This window comes from Rhincodon typus, chromosome 12 (assembly GCF_021869965.1).
Source record: "Rhincodon typus isolate 14 chromosome 12, sRhiTyp1.1, whole genome shotgun sequence".
NCBI classification, from domain to species: Eukaryota; Metazoa; Chordata; class Chondrichthyes; order Orectolobiformes; family Rhincodontidae; genus Rhincodon; species Rhincodon typus.
The window spans coordinates 67721723-67749278 of record NC_063343.1 but is presented as its reverse complement, the minus strand read 5'-3'; the positions used below and the strand labels follow the sequence as shown (position 1 = coordinate 67749278).

The 27556-nt window shown below is 42.0% G+C and overlaps 1 protein-coding gene across 1 annotated transcript in view; it reads right to left on the bottom strand.

The window, feature by feature from the left end:
• The window catches only part of LOC109913631, a 136211-nt gene that overhangs the window by 31652 nt on the left and 77003 nt on the right, over positions 1–27556 (bottom strand). Inside the window, exon 7 of the mRNA XM_048603504.1 lies at positions 17767–20203. Within this exon, the coding sequence (XP_048459461.1) occupies positions 17767–20203 (2437 nt within the window). The remainder of the gene's footprint in view (positions 1–17766; positions 20204–27556) is intronic.

The following is a 27556-nucleotide window of genomic DNA, read 5'->3' as shown; positions in this document are numbered from 1 at the left end:
ATGCAACGCTGAAGGGCCTTTCGTTCCCTGCTTATCCATTTGCTACTTTCTTGAATAATGCAGTGATATGTTCAACTTTTCAATCTGCAGCAATTATTCCAGAAAGTGAAGGATTACCGATGCATTGACGATTCCTACAGCCAAGTGCTTCAAAATGCTATGATGCAGTCTATCAAATCGCCAGAATGTTTCAACTTGTAAGCAAATTAATTTCTCCAGTACAGTGTCCTTACTAATTTCTTCAATAGTGTATTCTTCCTGGTTCCATGGGTCTATAATTCTGAGAGGTTTATTGTAGCTTCATTGTGAATACATACATAACAGAGTTATTACGTTCATAACAAATTCTCTATTTTCTCATTATAAACTCTTGATTCTGTTTTAATCGATTTACAGTAGTCTTGTCCAAGCATTTTTTTCACTTACCTCGATAAACGTCTACAGTCTATTTTATGTTTATTGTTACATTGCATACTGTATTAGATGGGCCGAAGGACTAAAAGTCAATAATGATATTCGACAGCTGTGTGAGAAAATAAATTGTACAGGATCGGAAAATAGGCTGGGAAAGTTTAGAATAATACTTAACAAACTGCATGACTTTGAATGAGTCCTATGAACATTCCTTTATGAGCCGAAGATGACACCTGCAATTGTTTTCCCATCCAGTGTTGGTACCAGCCAGTAATTTTGTCTTGCTGTATCTGCTTTTTTTATGCTGGCTGTTTGCCACGCGGTATAAGAGAGAGAGAGTTTCGTTCCAAGTTGCTACTGCTACTGCTGCTGGACTTCACCTCGGCTCGGAATCGTGAACAATGCCAGGGATGAACCTAAGCCTCCAGACTAGCCATCGACTGAGGTGACCCCAACAGGTAGACGAACATGAGAGTTTTTTTTTCTGGAAAGGCGTGACACATTTTGCTTTTTCCTCTCTTTCCTTTCCCATTTATTAATACCACTATAATCGTTTATATTGCCATTATAACCATTATTATTACTTAACAGACATTCATATTTAAGCAAATTGCTGTTGTTGAGCTTTCTCTTAATTATATTTACCAAATATTAAAAGAACCAATTAGATACAGGCTGTGATCCAAGACACATACGTTTTGTATTCCCTCACTCCTAATTAGTCTCTTCTTGTTCCTTCGCTCTATTCTAAAACATTGTCGATACTCAAAACTTATTACAGTTACTTTCCACTTCATAAGCTTTTTATCTTAAATGTACACATACTTCAACTGTCTTTTTAAGCTAAACTGCCATTTTGTGTTTTGGCACCTTGACGTATTGCTGCTGTAATCCATCTAACAAGACTTTAAATGTTACATGTCTGTACCATACTATAATTTTACTGCATTTCCTCTTTTCATCCCCAAAAATTTGCATCTCTTTTATTTATTCATTCATAGGATGTGGATATTGCTAGCTAGTCCAGCATTTATTATGTATCCTTAATTTCCCAGAGGGCAGTCAACAATCAACCGCATTTCCGTGGATCTAGAATCAATTGTTGGCTCGACCAAGTAAGAATTAGTTTGCTTCTTTGAAAGGCGTTGGTCAATCAAATGTTTTCTTCCCAACCATCAACAACATGACGTGGGGAAGTTCGTGATCATAATCATTTGAATCTTAGTTTCAAATTTTTCCATGGCGATATTTGAACTCAGTTCCCCAAAACATTGCCTGGGTTACCGGTCTAGCGATAATATCACTCGGCCATTGCCTCCCTTGTGCGTTCATTACATCCTTTATTCAAATCTAACACTCTTGCTTTAGAGTTAACTTTCAGGCTGTTAAATATAGCCTTCTGACATATTTTACTCACTTATCCTAAGAAGTACCTTTAGAAGTAAATTATAGATTATCCATTATTTTTACGTTACACTCATCCAAAATAGCTGACGATTTTTTTTGAATTTTCAACGAGCTTCTGTGGAAAACTATTCTTAACACAATGCAGAATCCTCTGCTCTACAGTTTTAGTGCTCAATTGGTTTGATCAGCCTATACGCCCAGCCCATTGTTGAACTCACCTATGATTACTATGTTGCACATGTTAGAAATGTCTCTCAACTCCTACTTTGTACCATGACCCAACGAGACCACGACATTTTGGTGACCTATGAATAGATTTCAATAATATCTTCTGCCCCTTATTATTTCTATGTACCAGTAAAACTGTTTTCACTTTTTGTACCTTCAACCTGAAGTCCTTCTTTATTGATTCCACCTCAGAATATCAGCGCACCTTCACCACATTTTCCTTCATGACCTTCGTACCAATGCTTTACATATCTCCTGGATGATTCCCTTCTCCGAGAAAGATGTCCTGCAGCTGCTCCTTGATAATTTTGACCCTGGCATCAGGGTAACAACGCACCATCATAAAGTCAAAGTATATGTTTCAGAAACACCTGTCCGATTTTCTGGTAATGAAACCCATAAACAATTGGCCTTTGAACATTATTTTTCCTCCTCCTTCCGCCCAGATCTGAAAAGTCCTCAGAGCATGGACCTTTCTCTTGCTGGAATCCCTTGAGTAAGCATCACTTTCAAAACTTTCCAAAATAACTTACTGATTGGCAAGAATGAAAGGCTCAGCAATACCTAGCTTTCTTCGACTGCATTGTGATGTGAAGATACTATGGTTTTAAGAGGTGCATTTTGTCCTGAGTTTTACTTTTTATTTGAAGAGAGGTACCGAGCTGTCTATTGGAAACCTTTGAGGTTTTTATTAATAGGAACAATAGAAGCAGCCTTAATGGACAGGGAAAGATCCCAAAGAACATTTGTTTTCGTTTCTTTTTATTTTTCAGTAGACGCAAGCTGCAGTGTATCTTTCTCTGCTACTCTCTACCCCAGAGCCCTGATCTGTTTCTCCTGGACTCGAAAATTGCCTTTGAGGCCATCTATTTTTCTGAACTTAACTTTGTCAAAGGGGTGTTTGTTAGATAAGAATATATTGGAACAGTTACTGTTTAGTGGTTAAATACTTTATTATTATGCAAAGTTTTCAAATAGAGTTAAGTTAATCCAATTTCTTCTTTCTTCTCTTGTATTATAAGTATAGTATATGAAACCTGGTTTTCTGACCAATCGAATTGCATCCAGAATGCAACACCTGGCACTTGCCCTAAAAATAAAACGTTCTGATCTCGACGATCTCCTGAATATATTTTGACGGGGTTGATCTAGACCATAACCAATTGGGTGCTCTTGTCAGGATTGAAGTCTCTAATTTCGGATTGGGTTTAGAATTGTTGGACTTAAAGGCAGTGAGAGTTAAGTGTCAGGTTTTTTTTTTTTTTTGGTTTTGAATTCAGTTGTTTTAAACAGGTGTGCCTTGTCTAATAATCGCTCTTTCAGTCACTAAGAGTTTCTTGGTGGTGCAAGGAGTCACTTCGGGAGTTTTACAGAAAGTAAGCAAGGCAAAGCTTTTGGAATTGTCAAACAAGCTGAAATGGAGAGTGCCTGTGTCTGTTAGGAAAGGGAAATAACTGTGGCGATCACGCAGCATTTCCAATTGACAGGAATGCCATCAGAGTCTTTGATAATGGCCAAAATTCAATTGAAAATGTAACAGATTGAACATGAAAAGGAAATGAAACAGTTTGAATTACGATTAAAAGCAGAGGGAAAAGAAAAGGAAAGGAAGGTCCGAACAGAAAGTAGAAAGAGAGAGTTTATTTTTAATTTCAGAACTTGGAACTGAAAACTTAAAGTCGACTTAAAATGGCAGAGGTAAAGGCAAAAGGTGGGGTAGTTATGAGGAGAGTGATGAAGAGCAATCCCATCACAGCCAAAGGCCTGCTGGTTATCTGTTTAAATATGTCCAAGTGTTGCCCAAGTTTGACTAGAAGGATGCAGAAGCCTTTACTAATTTCATCTAAAAAAGTGATTAAACAGATGAAATGTCCAGAGGCTTTTGTGTATTTTTGACCAAATAAAATTGGTAGGTGGAGCTGGACAAAGGACACACCTTGGGAGTATAATGAGGTGAAAATTACCATCTTAAGTTCTTCAGCTAGTACCAGAAGCCTAAAGACAACATTTTAGTAATCTAAGGAGAGAACCTTTGAAAGTATCAAAGAAAGTAGTTTTGATAGGTAGATAAGGACATTGAAAGTTGATCAAACATGTGAAGTTGAGTGTGGCGATTGTTTTGGAGGAGTTCAAATATCACTTGCTGAAGTAATGAAAACTGATATGGAAGGGCAGAGAGTTAAGACTGCAAGATTAGCAGCGGAATTGGCAGATGAGTTGGGTCATAAGTCATCAAAGTTTGATTTCCGAAATCAATTTCAGTCTGTAAGGGTTAGGAATTGGCGAAAAGAAGAATCCTCAGGCGGTAAAGCAAAAAGAGATCTCATTTAAAATAGTAAAGATAATTTAAAAGTGAGGCTAAATAGGAAACCCATGAGATGGAAAGAGAAGTTAAAAAAACCCTCAGGTGTTTTGCTGTAATAAAGTAGGCTATATGAAGTCGCAGTATTGGTGGTTTGGAAACAGCACTGGGAAGACAGATGTGGGGAAACGGAATAATCCAGTGAGTTTTGTTTTGAAGTGGCAAAGGAAAGCACAGTGGACGCTAAAAACCTGCAAAAGAATGTAGTCTAGTCAGGGGTCGTTTGAGAAGAAAGTGGCAGATAACTCTAAAGAATTTACTTGTGAGGGTAAGGTTTACTCCTAGGAGGAGTAGGTAAGGATATTAAAATTTTAAGATTTGCGGGAGCAAGTCAATCCTTGATGGTGAGAGATGAGGACATATGTAATTCAAAAGGGGCATTGCCAGAAAAAGGTGGTCATATGGAAATCATAGTGAGAAGAATAGTGTTCCATTATATAAAGTGAAGTTGGAGAGTCCATTGAAAAGGTATAGTTGGAGTAATGGTGAAATTCTCAGTTCCAGGAATACAGTTTACCCTTGGCAATGATATAGATGGATCATAGATTGTCATCATGTTTTGCAATTATAGGTGTAAATAAATAATCGAACAAATTCACTTAATTTGAATTAGTTTTTGGGCTTGAGGTGACAGGAGCACTGAAATCAAATAAGGACACAATAGTGAGTCAGAGTTCAGAGACCATATAAGCTGGGAAATATTATTCTAATCATGCATGATGTAGATATAGGAGATTCTGTACCAATTAAGCAACAGCTTTGTAGACCCAACCCTCTAAAGATTACAGAGTTTCAAAAAGAAATTGAATGTATGCTCAAAGACAATGTAATCGAAGTGAATTACAGTGAATGGAGCTCACTCAGAGTGATCGTGTCAAAACCAAATGGTAGCCAACGATTTTGTGTGGACTATCACAAAGACAATACAATTACAAAATCTGATTCATATCTTATTCCTCGTCGAGAACACAATATTGGAAAGGTAGGACCAGCAACTTATATTTCAAAGTTGGACTTAGAGGATAGTGACTGGTATCTTTATCTAAAAGATCAAAGGAAATTTTGGCTTTTGCAACACTGAATGAACTGTACCAACTTAAAGTCATGCCATTTGGCATGAAAAATACACCAGCCACGTTTCAAAGACTCACCAATAAATTCATTTTGGGATGACCTAATTTTGTGGTGTATCTCGATGATCTGGAGATTGCTTAGTCACACATGGAAGGAATATTTGGAGCATCTATCAGAATTGATTGATCGACTTTGGGAGATGGCTTGGTGGTAAACCTGGCTAAGAGTGAGTTCGCAAAAGCCCAAGTCACGTACTTGGGCCATATCTTTGGACAGGGAAAGATGATCTCACGGGATGTGAGAATAGAGGTCATTGTAGAGTTTCCCATAACATTGATGGAGAGGGAGGTACTACGATTCCTGGGATGGAGTAGTTTTCCACAGAAGGCTGTACCAAATTTTAGTAGTGTGGTTGCTCCATCGACTGACTTGTTGAAGATGTGCAGAATATTTCAATGGACGCAGGAATGTCAGCCTGAAAATTGTGTTCACCACTGCCCCAGTCTCAACCACAACTAATTATGCAGAGCCATTCAAAGCAGTATCAATGCGACTGATAATACATTCAATCCCGTTCTGTAAAATTCTAATCAACGGTGTGACTACCTCCACAAAATTCTATATTCCTCCTCATCACAGATGCTCAACAAGGACTCTGGATGTATGTAAATTCACATGAACTGCAGTACGAACACTCCGTTTTTCTCAGTTAACTTGCTATCTCCTAACTCTGGAAATGAACTGTTCCCCTTAGAATAACTCTAAACTTACCACAAAAGAGACTTACTTGTAACTTTACAGCGCTTGCCTGGACTTAATTTTCCTTTTATTTCATTTTATAATGATATTTCAATTTGACTTGATTTAATTTAATCGCATTTCTTCCTTTCTAAAGTCGAGTCGATGCTCATCTTTAAAATTATAGATTTTATTTAGTTTTAAGGTATTTCAACTCAGTCTCCAACAACAGCCTCTCTCCAATCAATAAACTTATAGGTTCCATGTAGCATCACACTTGGATTTGTGTTCACATTCGGGCTCTTTGGACACCGTTTCCAAAACGAACACGTGTCAGTGCTCTTAATAAAACAAAACTACCTGTGTCCTCTTTTGCCCTTTGTTCTGAATTAAGCTTCTCGCCGCTCTTTTATTGAAACGATGCCTCCCTTTGCCACTCTGCGTTCAGTATGAAGTTACTGCACTTTCACCACGTTTTCAGACTTTTTGCCTTCTCCGTTGATGCTGTATTCAGAATTGAACAGGGGAATTTTTAGTCCTGTAGTTTTACTGTTCCAATGGCATCATTAGCACTCATTCTTTTATTATTGGAGACTATCATTTGAACCAAAATTGATCCCTGTTGTAAGATGAGTAATATAACAGGCTACAAGATTATAGATTTTTCTGGAAGCTGTTTCTGCAAATGGTGCACAAAGTCGCATAAGTCCAGTCTTCAGTGACTACGCTTGTCGTTATCCCATTCAACACTACATTCCAGGCAGCACAGTTGATTGTATGACTAGGGATAATAGGAACTGCAGATGCTGGAGACTCTGAGATAACAAGGTGCAGAGTTGGATGAACACAGCACCTCTGATTGTGTGACTAGTTGCTTCCAGAAGTGTTAGACAATTTTCAATAATACCAATTACCTCAGACAGGTAGAATGTTGAGGATGTTCTCATGTAGGTTCATTACTATGTAGTTCACAATCATTCAAAGCAGGGCTATTTTTCTAACTATGACCTTCATGAGGTGGTCAGCAGTGACATTATTGATCCATTTTGGTAATAGATGCAGATGGATCCCACTCATAACAAATGTTCTTCCTTTTGTACGCTCACAGCATCTTTGTAGCGACTGTGAATACGGGGAATAATGTTTCATCAGCAGGGTGAGACAATACAAGCTAACCAACTAGAAATGTCATTTCCCTACTTTGCCTGATACTTGAAGATTCATGGGGTCCATTTATAACTTCTTAAAACATACATGTTTTCCTGCACGCACACAGTGACGAGCATTTTAGAACACAGAACATAGAACATAGAACATTACAGCGCAATACAGGCCCTTCGGCCCTCGATGTTGCACCGATCTGTGAAACCAATCTGAAGCCCATCTAACCTAAACTATTCCATTATCATCCATATGCTTATCCAATGACCATTTAAATGCCCTTAAAGTGGGCGAGTCTACTATTTTTGCAGGCAGGGCATTCCACGCCCTTACTACTCTCTGAGTAAAGAACCTACCTCTGACATCTGTCCTATATCTATCACCCCTCAATTTAAAGCTATGTCCCCTCGTGCTAGCCATCACCATCCGAGGAAAAAGGCTCCCACTGTCCACCCTATCTAATCCTCTGATCATCTTGTATGTCTCTATCAAGTCACCTCTTAACCTTCTTCTCTCTAACGAAAACAGACTCAAAACCCTCAGCCTTTCCTCATAAGACCTTCACTCCATACCAGGCAACATCCTGGTAAATCTCCTCTGCACCCTTTCCAATGCTTCCACATCCTTCCTATAATGCGGTGACCAGAACTGTACGCAATACTCCAAGTGCGGCCGCACCAGAGTTTTGTACAGCTGCAACATGACCTCATGGCTCCGAAACTCAATCCCTCTACCAATAAAACCTAACATACTGTACGCCTTCTTAACAACGCTATCAACCTGGGTGGCAACTTTCAGTGATCTATGCACATGGACACCGAGATCTTTCTGCTCATCCACACTACCAAGAATCTTAACATTAGCCCAGTACTCTGTATTCCTGTAATTCCTTCCAAAGTGAATCACCTCACACTTTTCCGCATTAAACTCCATTTGCCACCTCTCAGCCCAGGTCTGCAGCTTATCTATGTCCCTCTGTAACCTACAACATCCTTCCGCACTATCCACAACTCCACCGACTTTGGTGTCATCCGCAAATTTACTAACCCATCCTTCTACGCCCTCATCCAGGTCATTTATAAAAATGACAAACAGCAGTGGCCCCAAAACAGATCCTTGAGGTACACCACTAGTAACTGAACTCCAGGATGAACATTTCCCATCAACCACCACCCTCTGTCTTCTTACAGCTCGCCAATTTCTGATCCAAACCGCGAAATCACCCTCAATCCCACGCCTCCGTATTTTCTGCAATAGCCTACCATGGGGAACCTTATCAAACGCTTTACTGAAATCCAAATACACCACATCAACTGCTTTACCCTCATCCACCTGTTTGGTCACCTTCTCAAAGAACTCAATAAGGTTTGTGAGGCACGACCTACCCTTCACAAAACCGTGTTGACTATCCCTAATCAAATTATTCCTTTCTAGATGATTACAAATCCTATCTCTTATAATCCTTTCCAACACTTTACCCACAACCGAAGTAAGGCTCACTGGAATATAATTACCACGGTTGTCTCTACTCCCCTTCTTGAACAAGGGGACAACATTTGCTAGTCTCCAGTCTTCTGGCACTATTCCTGAAGACAATGACGACATAAAGATCAAAGCCAAAGGCTCTGCAATCTCCTCTCTAGCTTCCCAGAGAATCCTAGGATAAATCCCATCCGGCCCAGGGGACTTATCTATTTTCACACCTTCCAGAATTGCTAACACCTCCTCCTTATGAACCTCAATCCCTTCCAGTCTAATAGACTGTATCTCAGTATTCTCCTCGACTACATTGTCTTTTTCCTGCATGAATACTGACGAAAAATATTCATTTAGCACCTCTCCTATCTCTTCGGACTCCACGCACAACTTCCCACTACTCTCCTTGACCAGCCCCAATCTTACTCTAGTCATTCTTTTATTCCTGACATACCTATAGAAAGCTTTAGGGTTTTCCTTGATCCTACCTGCTAAAGACTTCTCATGTCCCCTCCTGGCTCTTCTTAGCTCTCTCTTTAGGTCCTTCCTGGCTAACTTGTAACTCTCAAGCGCCCTCACTGAGCCTTCACGCCTCATGTCTACATAAGCCTCCTTCTTCCTCTTGACAAGAAATTCAACTTCTTTAGTAAACCAAGGTTCCCTCGCTCGACCACTTCCTCCCTGCCTGACAGGTACATACTTCTCAAGGACACGCAGTCGCTGTTCCTTGAACAAGCTCCACATTTCAATTGTGCCCAGCCCCTGCAGTTTCCTTCTCCATCCTTTGCATCCTAAATCTTGCCTCATCGCCTCATAGTTGCCTTTCCCCCAGCTATAACTCTTGCCCTGCTTTTTCTACCGATCCCTTTCCATCGCTAAAGTAAACGTAACCGAATTGTGGTCACTCTCACCAAAATGCTCTCCTGCCTCCAAATCTAACACTGGCCTGGTTCATTACCCAGTACCAAATCCAATGTGGCCTCGCCTCTTGTCGGCCTATCTACATACTGTGTCAGGAAACACTCCTGCACACATTGGACAAAAAATGACCCATCTGAAGTACTCAAACTGTAGCGTTTCCAGTCAATATTTGGAAAGTTAAAGTCCCCCATAACAACTACCCTGTTACTTTCGCTCCTATCCAGAATCATCTTTGCAATCTTTTCCTCTACATCTCTGGACATTTTCGGAGGCCTATAGAAAACACCCAACAGGGTGACCTCTCCTTTCCTGGTTCTAACCTCAGCCCATACTACCTCAGTAGACGAGTTGTCATCAAACGTCCTTTCTGCCACCGTAATACTTTCCTTGACTAACAATGCCACACCTCCCCCTCTTTTACCACCTTCCCTGATCTTACTGAAACATCTAAACCCCGGAACCTGCAACAACCATTCCTGTCCCTGCTCTATCCATGTCTCCAAAATGGCCACAACATCGAAGTCCCAGGTACCAACCCATGCTGCAAGTTCACTCACCTTCTTCCGGATGCTCCTGGCATTGAAGTAGACACACTTCAAACCACCTTCCTGCCTGCCGGTACACTCCTGCAACCTTGAAACCTTATTTATGACCTCACTACTCTCAACCTCCTGTACACTGGAGCTACAATTCAGGTTCCCACCCCCCTGTTGAATTAGTTTAAACCCTCCTGAAGAGCATTAGCAAATTTCCCCCCCAGGATATTGGTACCCCTCTGGTTCAGGTGTAGACCATCCTGTTTGTAGAGGTCCCACCTACCCCAGAATGAGCCCCAATTATCCAGGTATCTGAATCCCTCCCTCCTGCGCCATCCCTGTAGCCACGTGTTCAACTGCTCTCTCTCCCTATTCCTCGCCTCGCTAGCACGTGGCACGGATAACAAACCAGAGATAACAACTCTGCTTGTTCTAGCTCTAAGCTTCCACCCTGGCTCCTTGAATTTCTGCCTTACGTCCCCATCCCTTTTCCTACCTATGTCGTTGGTGCCTATGTGGACCACGACTTGGGGCTGCTCCCCCTCCCCCTTAAGGATCCCGAAAACACGATCCGAGACATCACGGACCCTGGCTCCTGGGAGGCAACACACCAACCGCGAGTCTCTCTCGTTCCCACAGAATCTCCTATCTGTCCCCCTAACTATGGAGTCCCCAGTGACTAATGTTCTCCTCCTCTCCCCCCTTCCCTTCTGAGCAACAGGGACAGACTCTGTGCCAGAGACCTGTACCCCATGGCTTACCCCTGGTAAGTCATCCCCCTCAACAGTATCCAAAACGGTATACTTGTTTTTGAGGGGAATGGCCACAGGGGATCCCTGCACTGTCTGCCTGTTCCCTTTCTGTCCCCTGACTGTAACCCATCTACTTTTTTCCTGTACCTGAGGTGTGACTACCTCCCCGTAACTCCTCTCAATTACCCCCTCAGCCTCCCGAATGATCCGAAGTTCATCCAGCTCCAGCTCCAGTTCCCTCACACGGTTTCCGAGGAGCTGGAGTTGGGTGCACTTCCCGCAGATGAAGTAAGTGGGGACACGAGTGGTGACCCTTACCTCCCACATTCTACAGGAGGAGCATACAACTGCCCTAACATCCATTCCCACTGTTCTGAATTCCCAAACAGACAAATTAAGAAAAATATATACTCGTCGACTTACCAAATCAGCGCTCAGAACCTTTTTTTTTTGGTTAGAGGAGGAGGATGGGTGGGAGACACTACCTAGGTAATGTTTCGGGTAAAGCAACCGCCCAAATATATTACCTCACTTACTCCAAAAATGGAGTCACGCGAGGTAAGACTTTTATAACCGAAAAGCTCACCTTCCCAGGCTGCCCTCGCGCTTCCTCCCGGACTCCCGCCGCTGAAACAACTGAAAAGCGATGGGTATTGCTCTGTTTATGTGACAATCCGTACAAACAATGGTGATTGCGGTGCCAGGTGAGTGTGGAAAGGTATACATATGTGATCCAAGCTATGTCAAGGTTTTTCCTGATCTCCCAATGTTCACACGAGCAGAAAGTTTACTGCGGAGGATTACGAGGACGGAAAAGTTATCTGGCTGCGCATTTGACTTAATTTGTTTTACCTTTTTATTGACATTGACGTTGCGATAATAAACTACAGTGTCTTGCTGGAACTTTTAAAGAGTTCAATTAAAAACCAAACAGTTACAGGGATTGAAGTTAAACTCGTGTCAGATGGAAATTGGAATTTCTCTCCTTAAGTTACTTTAGTAAATCTGGCGGATAGATAAAACAATTGTCTAGTTTCGTGTTTATTAATGCCAAAAAAAAACGTTTAATTCCAGATTCTTCCTGAACTAACTCAGCATCAATTTCCACATGACATGATGTGTCGTGAATTTATATCAATGTCTACGCCTGTGGATGACTTGTCCAGCATCATAACAACAATGCCCTTACAGTATTTCTTCTTGTCTCTTTTTATTCAATAAAGCAAGTTTTTTTTTAACTTCTTTAGGACCTTTCTTGTTGCTAGTCTTTAAAATCAAAACTTGAGCATATAATAATTTCTGTTTGAGATAGTAGGAACTGCAGATACTGGAGAATCTGAGATAACAAGATGTAGAGCTGGATGAACACAGCAGGCCAAGCAGCATCATAGGAGCAGGAAGGCTGACGTTTCGGGCCCAGACCCTTCATCAGAAATGGGGGAGGGGAAGGGGGGTCTGAAATAAATAGGGAGGGGGAGGCGGATAGAAGATGGATAGAGGAGAAGATAGGTGGAGAGGAAACAGACAGGTCAAAGAGGAGGGGATGGAGCCAGTAAAGGTGGGTGTAGGTGGGGGGTTAGGGAGGAGATAGGTCAGTCCAGGGAGGACGGACAGGTCAAGGGGGCGGGATGAGGTTAGTAGGTAGGAGATGGGGGTGCGGCTTGAGGTGGGAGGAGAGTATAGGTGGGAGGAAGAACAGGTTAGAGAGGCGGGGACGAGCTGGGCTGGTTTTGGGATGCGGAAGGAGGAGGGGAGATTGTGAAGCTTGTGAAATCCACATTGATACCATTGGGCTCCAGGGTTCCCAAGCAGAATATGAGTTGCTGTTCCTGCAACCTTCGGGTGGCATCTTTGTGGCACTGCAGGAGGCCCAGGATGAACATGTCGTCTGAGGAGTTGGAGGGAGAGTTGAAATGGTTCGCGACTGGGAGGTGCAGTTGTTTATTGCGAACCGAGCGTAGGTGTTCTGCAAAGCGGTCCCCCGAGTCTCCGCTTGGTTTCCCCGTTGTAGAGGAGGCCACAACGGGTACAGCGGATGCAGTATACCACATTAGCGGACGTGCAGGTGAACATCTGCTTGATGTGGAAAGTCTTCTTGGGGCCTGGGATGGGGGTGAGGGAGGAGGTGTGGGTCAGGTGTAGCACTTCCTGCGGTTGCAGAGAAAAGTGCCGGGTGTGGTGGGGCTGGAGGGGAGTGTGGAGCGGACAAGGGAGTCACGGAGAGAGTGGTCCCTCCGGAAAGCAGATAAGGGTGGGGAGGGAAAGATGTCTTTGGTGGTGGGGTCGGATTGCAGATGGCGGAAGTGTCGGAGGATGATGCGTTGGATCTGGAGGTTGGTGGTGTGGTACGTGAGGACGAGGGGGATTTTGTTTTGGTTGCTATTGCGTAAACGGCGTGTGAGGGATGAGTTGCGGGAAATGCGGGAGACACGGTGGAGGGCGTTGTCGACCACTGATCCTTGTAAAACGAGGACATCTGAGATGTACGGGAGTGGAAAGCCTCATCCTGGGAGCAAATTCGGCAGAGGCGAAGGAATTGGGAATAGGGGATGGCATTTTTGCAGGAAGGTGGGTGGGAGGAGGTGTATTCTAGGTAGCTGTGGGAGTCGCTGGGCTTGAAATGGATATCGGCTTCTTGGTGGTTGCCCGAGATGGAGACAGAGAGGTCCAGGAAGGTGAGAGAGGTATTAGAAATGGTCCAGGTGAACTTAAGTTTGGGGTGGAAGTTGTTGGTGAAGTGGATGAACTGTTCGAGCTCCTCATGGGAGCACGAGGCGGCGCTGATACAGTCATCAATGTAACGGAGGAAGATGTGGGGTTTAGGGCCAGTGTAGGTACGGAAGAGGAATTGTTCCACGTAACCTACAAAGAGGCAGGCATAACTTGGGCCCATGCGGGTACTCATGGCGACCCCCTTTGTCTGTCGGAAGTGGGAGGAATTGAAAGAGAAGATGTTGAGGGTAAGGACGAGTTCGGCTCAGCGGATGAGGATGTCAGTGGAGGGGGACTGGTCAGGCCTGCGGGACAGGAAGAAGCGGAGGGCCTTCAGGCCATCTGTATGGGGAATGCAGGTGTATAGGGACTGGACGTCCATAGTAAAAATGAGGTGTAGGGGACCGGGGAATTGGAACTTCTGGAGGAAGTGGAGGGCGTGGGTGGTGTCACATATGTAGGTAGGGAGTTCCTGGACCAAGGGGGAGAAAATGGAGTCCAGATAGTTGGAGATAAGTTCAGTGGAGCAGGAGCAGGCGGAGACATTGGGTCGACCAGGGCATTCAGGTGTGTGGATTTTGGGAAGGAGATAGAAGCGGGTGGTGCGGGGTTTGGGAACGATGAGGTTGGAGGCCGTGGGTGGGAGGTCACCTGAGGTGATGAGGTTGTGGATGGTTAGGGAGATGATGGTTTGGTGCTCTGGGATGGGGTCATGATCAAGGGTGCGGTAGGAGGAGGTTTCGGAGAGTTGGCGTCTGGCCTCGGCGATGTAGAGGTCAGTGCGCCATACTACAACTGTGCCTCCCTTGTCACAGGTTTTATGGTGAGGTTGGGATTGGAGCGGAGGGAGCGGAGGGCTGCACGTTCTGCGGGGGAGAGGTTGGAGTGGGTGAGGGGATGGATAGGTTGAGGCGATTGATGTCTCGACGGCAGTTGGAGATGAAGAGGTCGAGGGAGGGTAGGAGGCCTTGGGGTGGTGTCCAGGCGGAGGGGGTGTGTTGGAGGTGGGAGAAGGGGTCAGTAGAGGGAGGGTTAGGCTCATGGTTAAAGAAGTAAGCGTGGAGGCGGAGGCGGCGGAAAAACTGCTCTGTGTCCAAACGTGACCGGTATTCGTTGATGTGTGGGTGGAGGGGGACAAAGGTAATTTCTGTTGATGGCTGTTAAGACATAAATATCTCAGATCCATGAACAACAGTCGCCTTTGAAAATAGAGTATCCTCTGATTTATGTTGCATGGCTCGATTATTGCCTTCCAATATTGTTGATCTGTTCTTGAACATGAACAAGAAGCAGTTCTGCACTACTTCAGAAGAAATCATGTGATAGTAATTTGTCTCGCATTTTCTGATAACAGGAGGAAAAAGTACAGTAGCATCCAAACTTCAAAACTTTGACTGTTTTGTTCCCTGCTTTCTCCCAATAATGCCATGATTCTTTCAAGCCGTCAAATATGTCCTTTTACACGAATTAATTTTCTTCCATTATGATGCGTTTAAATATCAATGTAAGTATTTCAATATTAATATATTTATCTTGAACGTAATATTTCATTCCAGTTTACATGATATTTTATTCAACATTTCTTGCCCATCAAGCTTCCAGCCTTTTCAGGTACACTCTCGCCGAATTCACATGCTTGTCAGGCTCTGTTATGCTTGTACCCCTTTTCTTCATTCATTCTTATCCCATTTTTCATGGGCACAAAGATTTGACTTTTTTAAAACTAGAACAGAATTACTCGTTCGGTAAGCCACTTATTCTTCCTCAGTGGTAATATAATGTTTTCTTCATCCTGAAGTATCGCAAGTATGCAATTTAAATTAATTAAGTGGCACCTAGAAGTTCTCGTGGTTCAGTGATAAAAATGTCCCTCTGGATTAGCAGCTGCACAATCAAGCCCAAGGAGGGTCTGTCGGTCACAGAGCATTAAAAGGTAATATAGAATATATTAACGGGATTAAAAGTTGCCAAAGCCCCCGGAGCCTGAAGACCCTTGTCTTGCATTGAAAGCGATGAGTGTAGAGTTAATGGATATATTGCTTTTCATCTTTCAAAATTATATTAATTCCACAGCGGTCAAAATGAATTTATCAGGGTGAAATTTTTTTTTACGAACTTGAAAGTTTTTTTTTAAATCAAAACGTTACTGTAGCGCTCATAATGGAGCAAATGTTTAGAATTGCATTTTCAAAAGCTTTGAGATAAAGGAGATTAGGCAACAAAGTTAAAACACGTTGGGCTCGGATTAATTTGATAACATGGACTGAGTTTAACAGGCAAAAGTACGGAGCAAGAATAATTTGATCATCCTCAGACTTAAAAGGCTATAATCAATGGTTACCACAAGGGTCAATACTTGGGCCCCAGTGTCCAAAATCCATCTCAATGTTGAGGACATATTCCACATACAGGTTATGCAAATGTTACAAAACATGATGAAAATATGAGATACGAAGTACCAAAATGAAATTTGTTAATGATTTTTAAAAGGCTTAAATTGGATTTTGATAGGCCGAATGAGCTGGCAAAATCACTGCAAATTGAATATCAAGAAGCACAAACCTATCTTCTTTGCAACGAGGAATCAAGGAGTGGTGTATTTTTAACTGTGAACTATTAGAAAGTATTGACGTCCAAAGGCACCAAGGTGGTTCTATTCATCAGTCACTACAAACTGGCATGTAGATGCAGCAAGCAATTCAGAATTCAAATATTTTTCATTAGAGAAGATTTGACAACAGCTGCAAAGACTTGTTTCAGTTGTACAAGACATTAGTGTAGCCGTATCTGGAGTACTGTGCGCAGTTCTTGCTACCTTGCCAAAGGAATGACAGACTTGCCATTTATCAAGTGCAGCAGAGGCTCAACAAATTGATACCTGGAATTGTGAGACAATCTTATAAGTAGAGATTGAGGAGAATGGCCGTGTAATGTCTGAAGTTTAGAAGAATGACAGGCAGTCTCAAATAAACTTACAAAGTTCTTAAAGTGGTAGACGGAGTAAATACAGAAAAGTTGCTTCCACAGGTTGTGAAATGTCGTACCAAGTACCCCTGTTTCAGAATAAAAGTTGAGCTATTTAGAACTAGATGGAGAGGAATTGCTTCAATCTGACGGTTATTTAAACTGGAATGTTGAACATTTTGAGTCAATACGTAAGTTAAAGACAGATTGATTGCGTTTTAGTTACTAACACCAAGGGAGCAAGATATAGCATAGTAATTTGCTGCTGTGGTCAATGATCATGGCATAAAATTCTGGAACAGTCTTGAGGCCCTGGATAGCCTACTCTTGATCTGTTATTCTCATAAATATGCACTGCCCCTGCCTGACAGAAACAGTTTTCGCTGCTACCATCTCTTCGAACTTAAATGTTCCAATTTCACGATTCTACTTCTGAAGCCGTAGTTCTTGTTTGACTCACCTTTGTTCCTTATCTTGTACAATTATTGATTCCTTTCTGTGCTTTTAATGCAATGTTAGTACGACTAGCTTGTCCAATTAACATATAAGCCACTAGAACATGTTGAAAATGGATTTGTTAGAATTTCAATTAATTAATTGACATGTTTGGTCTTATTTTCACTTCCCATTCAGCCTTCCCTGATTACCTATATCACCAAATAATCGTTAACAGCTTAAGGTCAGGGAAGGTTATTTGCTCAATGAAACTGACCAGTATGGGAATTATACAGGTTATTGCTAAAGATTCAAAACCACCAATTCTTCACGTTACTCCCTTGTCAATGACTGTGTTTTTAGATGTTGCTATTACTATGTATGTATTAAAATAATTTCATTTAATAACATTTTCTAAGTTTAATAGAGAATCACTCCAATGCTTATCATCACATTTAAGGAGTTGCTTGAAATTATACTTGATGTAGTTAGAGCTGTTTTATTTACATTTTGCCACTTGTATATTCTAACATCTATTCTTTTCTTTCTTAAATGCCCAAGATATATTTAGGAAAACAACTCTCACCTTGCAATCCGTGTCCTTGCTTCTAGAAATTAATGCCTTTTTATGTTCTGCAGCAACACAAGTCCCAGTCTTCACATCAATCATTGATGCAGCCGAATCATGTAACTTTAGGAACAGTAAATCATTCATGACGGGATCATAGCGAAATTGCTGTGGAAGATTCGCGTTGTCATAAGACTGGGTATACTTAGGTGGTATCTGCAGGTTTACGCTTGCCCTTTGAATTCCATGGAGAGAGTTTCTCCGTGAGAAGCAGCAAAAATCTTTGATGACCTCATTTCTGCCTCTGCACACCTTAATGCCGAGAAAAACAATAGCCAAGAGTAAAATAAATGAGGTTGTACCAAATAAAATCATCAGGTAAAATTTCAAATCGGATTTCCATGCTCCAGTGGTCCCCAAACTTCCAGTGTTTGATACAATTTCTGTTGTATCGTCCTGTAGAGATACATTGATAGTTAGTGTCGATGAAAGGGATGGCTTTCCATTGTCCCTCACCAAAATTACGATTTTTGTCCGGTGTGAATCTTTGCGTGTAAAGTGGCGAATGGTCCATATTTCTCCTGTTTCCTGAGCCACTGTGAATAGACTTTCGTCACTGGAGAGATGAAGTTGGTAAGAAAGTTTGGCGTTCGTACCAGAATCGGCATCCGTAGCTGTAACCTTTGTCACTAAGTAACCCGGGTCAGCGGATCTCGGTATTGTTTCCTCTACTGCGGTTCCTTCCACTGGCAAAGGCGACACAATCACAGGGGCATTGTCATTCTGGTCCACGACGATCACATTGACAGTAACATTACTGCTGAGTGGAGGAGATCCAGCATCCGTCACTTTCACGTGAACTTCAAAACTTGTTATTTGTTCAAAATCAAAAGATTGGCGAGCGAAGATCACACCGTTGACAGCGTTTATGGAGATGAATGTGGATACAGGCACATTGTCCATTAGGCTCTCCAAAATAGAATATGAAAGTTCGGCATTTTGATTGGAATCTGGATCAATGGCTGATACAGAACCAATTGAAGCACCAATGACATTGTTTTCTGTTATATGCATGGTGAAGGAAGGCTGCGTAAACCGTGGCGCATTGTCATTTATATCCGAAACTTGAACTTTTATTGCTTTGCTCGTCGACAGTGGAGGGGATCCAGCATCCTTACATATAATTATAATATTGTACTCTGATACCATTTCACGATCTATTAGTCCCTGTGTGACTAACGTATAGTAATTATTTACAGAATTTGTGAGCTTAAACGGGATATCTCTGCGAATTACGCAGGAAACCTCTGCTGTATTTTGAGAATCTCGGTCTGTAATTCTAAGAACAGCTACGGCAGTGTCCGGTGAAGCATTTTCTGGAATCGTGCTCGATGTGGTTGTCATGATTATCTCAGGAGAATTATCGTTGATATCAGTAACCGTTACCAAAACGTTGCAGTATACTGCGACTGAATGTGGGCCCCTGTCTTTAGCTTGTACTGAAATATGGTAACGATCTGATTCTTCAAAGTCCACGATTCCAGTAAGCCTAATTTCGCCGGTGGCCTTATCTAAGGTAAAGGCCTCACGGATGTTATCAGGAGTGTGATCACTGAAAGAATAGATTACGTCGCCGTTAAGGCCTTCGTCTCTATCAACGGCAGTTACTTTCACAATCAAAGTACCTTTGGGTGTATTTTCTGCAATCGTAATGTGATAGATACTTTGTTCACAAACGGGAGCGTTGTCATTTACATCAATTACAGTAATTTTAATTTGTGCGGTTCCGAATTTCTTCGGATTCCCTCCATCAAACGCCGTTAACGTTAGTTCAAGATTCGGTTCTTGCTCTCGGTCTAAATTTCGCTGCAGTTCCAGTTCTGGGATGCCAGCTTGCCCGCCGTCTGATTGTGATTTCAATGTGAAATGCTGGTTTGGGCTCAGTTGATAGAAGCGAACACTGTTGGTTCCTGTGTCCGGATCAACAGCACTCTGAAGTGGAAGGATCATTCCAAGCGGCGTCAATTCAGATATTTCCAGGTTAACTTCCTTTCTCTGGAAAATTGGGGCGTTATCGTTTATGTCGAGAATGTCTACTTCAATGCGATAAATTTTAAGTGGATTCTCGATCACCGCCTCCAACATTAAAACGCAACTGAGGCCTTGTTCACAAAGCTGCTCTCTGTCTATTTTTTCCTTTATAAGCAAAGCTCCAGTTTTTAAATTCACTGTTAAATATTGTCTTTTATTTTCAGATGCAACCCGAAACATGCGCTCGGACAATTGTTTAACATCCAAGCCGAGGTCTTCAGCAATATCCCCAACAAAGGCACCAACCTCTAACTCTTCAGGAATTGAGTAGCGAATGTTTCCATGTCCAGACTCGGAGAGGTATATAAGAATCAAGTAATGCACCAGACATTGCGATTCGCGGTAATTTAGCAAAAATACCATTCTGGTTCAAACAACTGTCAATAATTGAATGATTCTCAGATTAATTTCAAGCTTCTTATTTTGAAGAGGAGAATATAACTGCTGGTTACCTTGGGTTTGCGAATTTCAGAAAAAGCTGTGTTTTTCTTCAAATGTCGGCAGTTTTTTTTCAAAATGTTTCGGCCCGTTTAGACAAATCCCGCAGATTTCCTACGATGTATTCTCCGACATGAATCGAGCGCGTGGAGTGAAGAATGCTCCTCGTTTCTTCGATACTGCACAGTGTTTGATGTAGGGGAAGTGCTGCTGGATCCTCAGCCACATTTACTCACCTCATTGGTTGACAGCGACATAAAAAGACTCCGTCAATATTAACAGCTCGTACTCTTAAAGCAATAGTGCCTCCACAGAGAACAATGAGAACGTTTTGTGCATTTATTACTGTGCAACTTTAATTGGCATTTCTACAATTTCTTTTTTTTCTTCAAGTTATGACCTCGTTGACGTTTACTTTAATTGGCTCAATTCTTCCCATGTCTGAACACCATTGAATTGATCAATACAATTGATAATTATTTGGGTTGGTCAAAAAAAAAAATCCTCACATTGCTCTGTCGGATTGTACGCCTGAGTATTTTTTTAAAAATTATCTAGTTGTCCCCTACTAAAGGTCTATCCACAATTGTAATCTTATTAATGCAATTTGTGTCTCAGCCCTTGGAATCCTGTTACTTTGTCAAATTTAAATGAAGTCTTTCCACTCCATCATCAATATCATCAGTGAAAAAATGCGTTCACACTTACAGTGACTGCTCCTTCAGACTTAAGTTTAAAAAAAGATGCACGAATAATTTTACAGACTTTGGAGCAACATTGCCTAGTCATGCGGTGCATGATTATTGGTGTCTGAATTGTGAAATACTGTGGAATAATTTAATTGTAGCTGAATATTCCACATGCAGAATTCGAACGGACGAAGTGGTAGTGTAACGGCAATGAAACAAAACCAGTAATCCAGAAACTTAGATTGCTGCTCTTTGAAGATAATTTCAATTCTCACCATAAATACTGGCGGAATTTAAATTCAATTTATACTTCTGGAGAATTATGATGGTTTTCATGATTGTGACCAATGTGACTATTGACGGTCGGCTAAAAAATCTATCTGATTTAAGAATGCCATTAGAGCATGATGTCTGCCACTCTTTCCTCATCTGCCTCTGGTCCACAGCTATGTGGACCCCATTAAATTCAAATGAAATTACTGATCTGCATTAAATTGCTGCCTTGATACCATTGCTCACTTCTGTGATAGAATAATTTTGTTTGTTAATCATCCTACTGAATCGCTTAATTCATAATAAAATAATTCAGAAAGTAGAATTGCTGATTTCTGAACATTTTTTAACAAGAATCTTTCATTCAGGAAATGGACACTTGAGCGGAATGTATATGTTGAACATGTACTCAAAAATTCATAGCTGTCATTAAATAGTAACTGTATTTGGAATTTTCACAGGACAAGTAAATGTACAGTTACTGTGATAAATCAAAACATCAACACTGGAGTGCTACGGCAAGTTTACTGCAATGTTAAATAAAAGCCAAAAGAACTGCGGATGCAGTAAATCAGGAACAAAAACAAAGTTGCTGGAAAAGCTCAGCAGGTCTGCAAGCATCTGTGGAGGAGAAAACACAGTTAACATTTCGGGTCCGGTGACCCTTCCTCAGAACTGATGGTGGCTAGGAAAACGCCAGTTTATATGCAGAAAATAGGGAGGTGGGTGGGGTAGGGAGTAAATGATAGGATAGAGACCAAAGAGAGAGAAAGACAGTGGGACAGACAAAGGATTTGCAAATGATCAGACTGGGAGCGTGAATAGTTGTTAATGGGGACTGTTAGTGACTAACAGCAGGGGGTGTGTAGTGGCAGGCTATGTGGTAACAAGGCCTGGCGTGTGGGGTGGGGGGCTGGGACATGGGAGAGTTTAGGCCCTAAAATTATTGAACTCGATATTGAGTCCGGAGGGCTGTAGGTTCCCCAAGTGGAAAATGAGGTGTTTTTCCTCTAGCTTGCGCTGGGCTTCATTGGAACACTGTAGCAAGCCGGAGACAGGGAGCAAGGTGGTGCATTGAAGTGGCAAATGTTAAGTAGCTGCAATGTTACGTAGCATATCGTGTTGCACGTTAGCGCAGCTGTGAATGTCCTACTCGTTTTCGATTAGGTACAGTACCTTATGCTTATTCATAGGAGGAACAAATAGCTCGAGATGCTTTTGCATTTTCATGGAAAATAAACTAACACATATAGTTTGAAATTTGTGGTCAAGCACATTTTTGGATTGTCAGGAAATCAAGGGGGAGTGAGCAAAATGTCAACTCAAATCCCAAGATCAACCATGATAGTACTGAATTGTACAGCAGGTTTAACGGGCTGTATTGCCGAAATCTATTCATATATCTTGAATTCTTGTAAAATCTTTTCTTTTCCCATTGGGATATTGACCAGTTACTTACATAAGATTTGGATTGTTGATGTATGCTTCTTAAAAATGTTATGCAACTCAGGCAAGCAGTTACACATATTAGCTCCATTCATATACAGACGTTGCCACTTTCTTCTTCCTTCTTAGACATATCCATTAGCTTGGAAGTTTACTTTAACCTTTTATTTGTTTTACAACTTTAGTTGTTGCCATAATCCCAAAGGAGCATATGGCTGCGCTGTCATTAGAGAGAGAGAAATGGTGGAGAGAGTGGGTTTCAGCTGAGAGTCACCCAGTCGCTCAAGTGAGATGGGAGGTTGAGAAGGTGGAACTTTCATAGTGACCTTAGCTGGTGTGGAAATCGAAAGTGCACTGTTATCGTCAAACTGCATCACAAACCAGCAGTTCAGCCAACTTTATTTTTTTTTAATTTTTTATTCATTTCGTGGGATGTTGGCGTTGCTGGCTGGCCAGCATTTCTTGCCCGTCCCTAGTTGCCCTTGAAAAGGTGGTGGTGAGCTGCCTTCTTGAACCGCTGCATTCCTCCTGCTGTGGGTTGACCCACAATACTATGAGGGAGGGAATTCCAGAATTTTGACCTAGCGACAGTGAAGGAATGGCGATGCATTTCCAAGTCAGGATGGTGAGTGACTCGGAAGGGAACTTGGAGGTGGTGGTGTTCCCATATATCTGCTGCTCTTCTAGATGGAAGTGGTCGTGGGTTTGGTAGGTGCAGTCTGAGAATCTTTGGTGAGTTTCTGCAGTGCATCTTGTAGATAGTACACACTGCTGCTACTGAGCATCAGTGGTGGAGGGAGTGAATGCTTGCAGATGTAGTGCCAATCAAGCAGGCTGCTTTGTCCTCGATGGTGTCAAGCTTCTTGAGTGTTGTTGGGGTTGCACTCATCCAGGCAAGTCGGGAGTATTCCATCACACTCCTGACTTGTGCCTTGTAGCCTTTGAAGAGTCAGGAGAAGAGTTACTCGCCACAGAATTCCAAGCTTCTGGCCTGCTCTTGTAGCCACTCTGTTAATGTGGTGAGTCCAGTTGAGTTTCTGGTCAATGGTAACCCCCAGGATGTTGACAATGGGAGATTCAGTGATGTTAACACCATTGAATGTCAAGGGGCGGTGGTTAGATTGTCTCTAATTGGCGATGGTCAGAGCCTGGCATTTGAGTGGTGCGAATGCCACTTGCCACTTGTCAGCCCAAGCCTGGATATTGCCCAGATCTTGTTGCATGTGAACATGAACTGCTTCAGTATCTGAGGAGTCACGAATGGTGCTGAACATTGTGAAATCATCGGCGAACATCCCCACCTCTGACCTTATGATGGAAGGAAGGTCATTGATGAAGCAACTGGAGATGGTTTGGCCTGGGACACTACCCCGAGGAACTCCTGCAGAGATGTCCTGGAGCTTAAGATAAGGAGAAAAGACACTTTGGCTGTTTTGATGACTGACCGCAAAATTAACAGCAAAAAAAAATCTAGCAGGCTAGATTTCATTCTGGAATCTCATTTGTCCGGTAGTGCCATCAGTTGCATCACAAAACCAGACACTCCTGCAGAATATTTCACATTAACAGATGGATACTAGTGTTGTAACTTCCTTGGAACAACCTGACTAGTTCTGCAACACATGTCGTCAGTTTTATTCGCCGGAATTTTATCAGAGCACATGCTCTTTTCAGTATTCAGTATATTTATTCGATACTTGACATCATGTCGGCTGAATGGAACAGGCTGAAGATAGGCATCAGTGATGATGAGGGCCTCAAGACGAGGCAAAGATGCTCTGTACTTCTTGTTGTAGGTTGATGTAAATACTTCAGCAATATCTTTGCATTGAATGGTTAACAGTTTAACTGTCCACACAATTCCCGACTGGGTGTGGCAGAACTGCTTAATTTAGATCTTATGAATTTATTGGGGGATTTATTAGCTCTGTCTGTTAAAATTTGTTTCTACTGCTTGCCACTTAAATTGTGCTATGTAACAACTTCGTAGTTTTAAGGCATGTCTGATACTGCTACAGGCACGCCCTCTCATACTTCACCTGATGAAGGAGCAGCGCCTAGAAAGCCTGTGATTTCAAATAAACCAGTTACACTATAACCTGCTGTCGTGTGACTTTTGACTTTGTCCACCCCAGTCCAACACCGGCACCTCGACATCATGGCTCCGGTACTTTTGAATCAGGTTTGATTTCCAAGTTTGATGGTAATGACGGAATGAAATAATCCAACATGTGGCGACACACTGGAGGCGAATTTAATTCTAATTCTGCAGATGGCCAATAGAGCATCTTGGATCTTCTAATTTTATTTGCTGGACATGATTGAAATATCCCCCACTTTTCATGATATAGAGAATCCTCAATGTCAATTCTGGAAGTCAACTCCACCAGAGATTATGCAAAGGTCAATCCTAATAAAACTGTCTTGTGTTGATGCATCTGTAGTAAGTGGATTGGACAGGGCGAATTCAAATAGGGATTTCCCTCTTGTTGGATACCTCATCACATGCTGCAGACCCAGTCTAACAGTGATGTCGTATTGGACTCGATCAGATAGGTCAATTACTGAGACAAAATTGAAGCCCCTCAAACAAAACATATTCCACGCCCTTTCAACCCTCGGTGCTTTTTACAATTAGACATCAGCATGAAAAATCAATTATTTAGCAACCTAAGCTGGAGGTGGGGTTAGGTTGCAATTAACAGGAGGTTTGCTTGCTCATGTTTCTTCAAACATTATGAGACTTTATGGAGCCTCAAGTCAATAGTGAGGCCTCCCAATGACATTCCCTTCCGAATGTCTACCACTGTGCTGCCACTTTTCGTTATCTATCTTTTTGCTGTGTTGGAATATAATCAAAAATGTTATTGGCTCTCTGACATTGACTGTAATGCTTGATTTTTTTTTTTTCAGGACTACCATATCAGACTATCAGGTTCCCAATTTTGGCAGAAGACCACAAAAAATAACATATTCAGGTGGATGAGAAATGGGCATAAGTTCATCAAGTTGCATTCTCAGTGGGTTATGGAAAGGAGTGTTGCGGGTAACACCTGACTTACCAATAGGAGGTCATTTGGAAGTAAGGAAATCTCAAGTTAAAATACAAAGGCACATTTATTGGCCTGAACTGCATAAGGATGTGGTTGACCTTTGCTGGACATGTAATATGTGTCAGATAATTAGAAAACCTCAGGCAGCAATAAAACCAGCAAGCTTAACATCCATTCCCACATTTTAGGAACCTTTTACAAGTGTCTTAATTGATTGAGTAGGATTCCTACCTCAAACAAAAAGTGGGGAATAATATTTGTTAGCCATAATGTATGTGTCCATCGATTTCCAGAGGCTATTCCATTATGCCATATCACAGCTAAAAGGATTGTAGAAGAGTTACTCAATTTCTTTTGTTAGCGATGGAGATACAATCATCCAAGTGTCAAATTTTACATCAAAATTATTCAAGGAAGTTATGGGTAGTTTAGGAATAAAACAATTCAATCCACTCGGATCTTCCAGAATCGCAGGGAGCATTAGAACGGTGGCTTCAAACTTTAAAGACCATATTGAGGGCTCACAGTCAAAATAATCCAGAGAATTGGGATAAAGGAATTCCATCTGTACTTTTTGCAATTAGGCATGTAGCAAATGAATCTGCCAAATTCAATTTATTTGTTTTAGATTTAGGCATGAGGTGAGTGGACCACTCAAATTAATTCAGGAGAAACTCTTAAATCAATCAGAATTCAGAGACTACATATTTGGATTATGTGTCCACTTTTAGGGAAAGATTTAATAGAGTCGGTGAGTTGGCTTAAATTCCTTAAATTAAATTGGAAAATGGGGAAGTTCTCAAAACGTTGGGATAAATTATTGAGTTACCTTCCAGAGGAAAATGGAAATGACCTGAAAGAGTCATTACAAGCACGTGGGGAGATATGTGTGAATAAGCTGGGAAGTACACATGATGTAGATATAGACATGCAACTTTAAAGTATTGGCAAAGATCTGTAGCTTGGGTTGTGGATGAGGTTGTTGACTTGCTCGCCGAGCTGCCTTGCATTGGTTCAGACGTTTCATCACCATGCTCGGTGATATATTTTCAGTAGAGCCTCCGATGAAGTTCCGCTTGGAATTTAAACTGCCCGGTCCATCATGCTGCGTATTGTCAATTCCGGTTTTGATCTCTATGGGTTTATATATGAGGTCCCATTCTATATGCTTGTTGATTGAAGTATGGCTGGAGAAGCATTCCTCTCGGAATTCCGGTGCGTGTCTATGTTTGGCTTGGGCTACTATGGTTACTTTGTCCCCGTTAAACTGATGGCCGACATTGTCTGCACGTATAAATGTTAAGGAGAGTTCATCGGGCCGTTTTGCTGCTAGCTGACGTTCGTGTATTCTGATAGCTAGTTTCCTTCCTGTCTGTTCGATGTAATGTTTGTGGCAGTCATTGCATGGTATTTTGTAAACTACGTTGGTTCTGCATGTTGTGAGAATGGGGTCTTTAATCCTTTTAAGTGCTTGTCGTGGAGTGGTTGTGGGCCTGTGGGCCTCCATGATTCCTCGTGCTCTTAGGAGTCTTGTTGTCAGTTCCGATATGTTCCTGATGCAGGGAAGTGTGATCAGTGTGTTGGGTCGTACTGTGTGCTCCTGTTGTTGTCTGTTATGTAGGCATCTGTGGATGAAGTTGCGGGGACAACCGTTTAAAGCGAGGAGATTGTATAAGTGTTCTTCCTCTTTACGGCGTTATTCTGAAATGTTGCAGTGTGCCTCGGCCCATTTAAATAGTGTCCTAATGCAGCTTTGTTTGTGGGCATTGGGGTGGTTGCTGTGGAATTTGAGTATTTGATCTGTATGAGTTGCTTTTC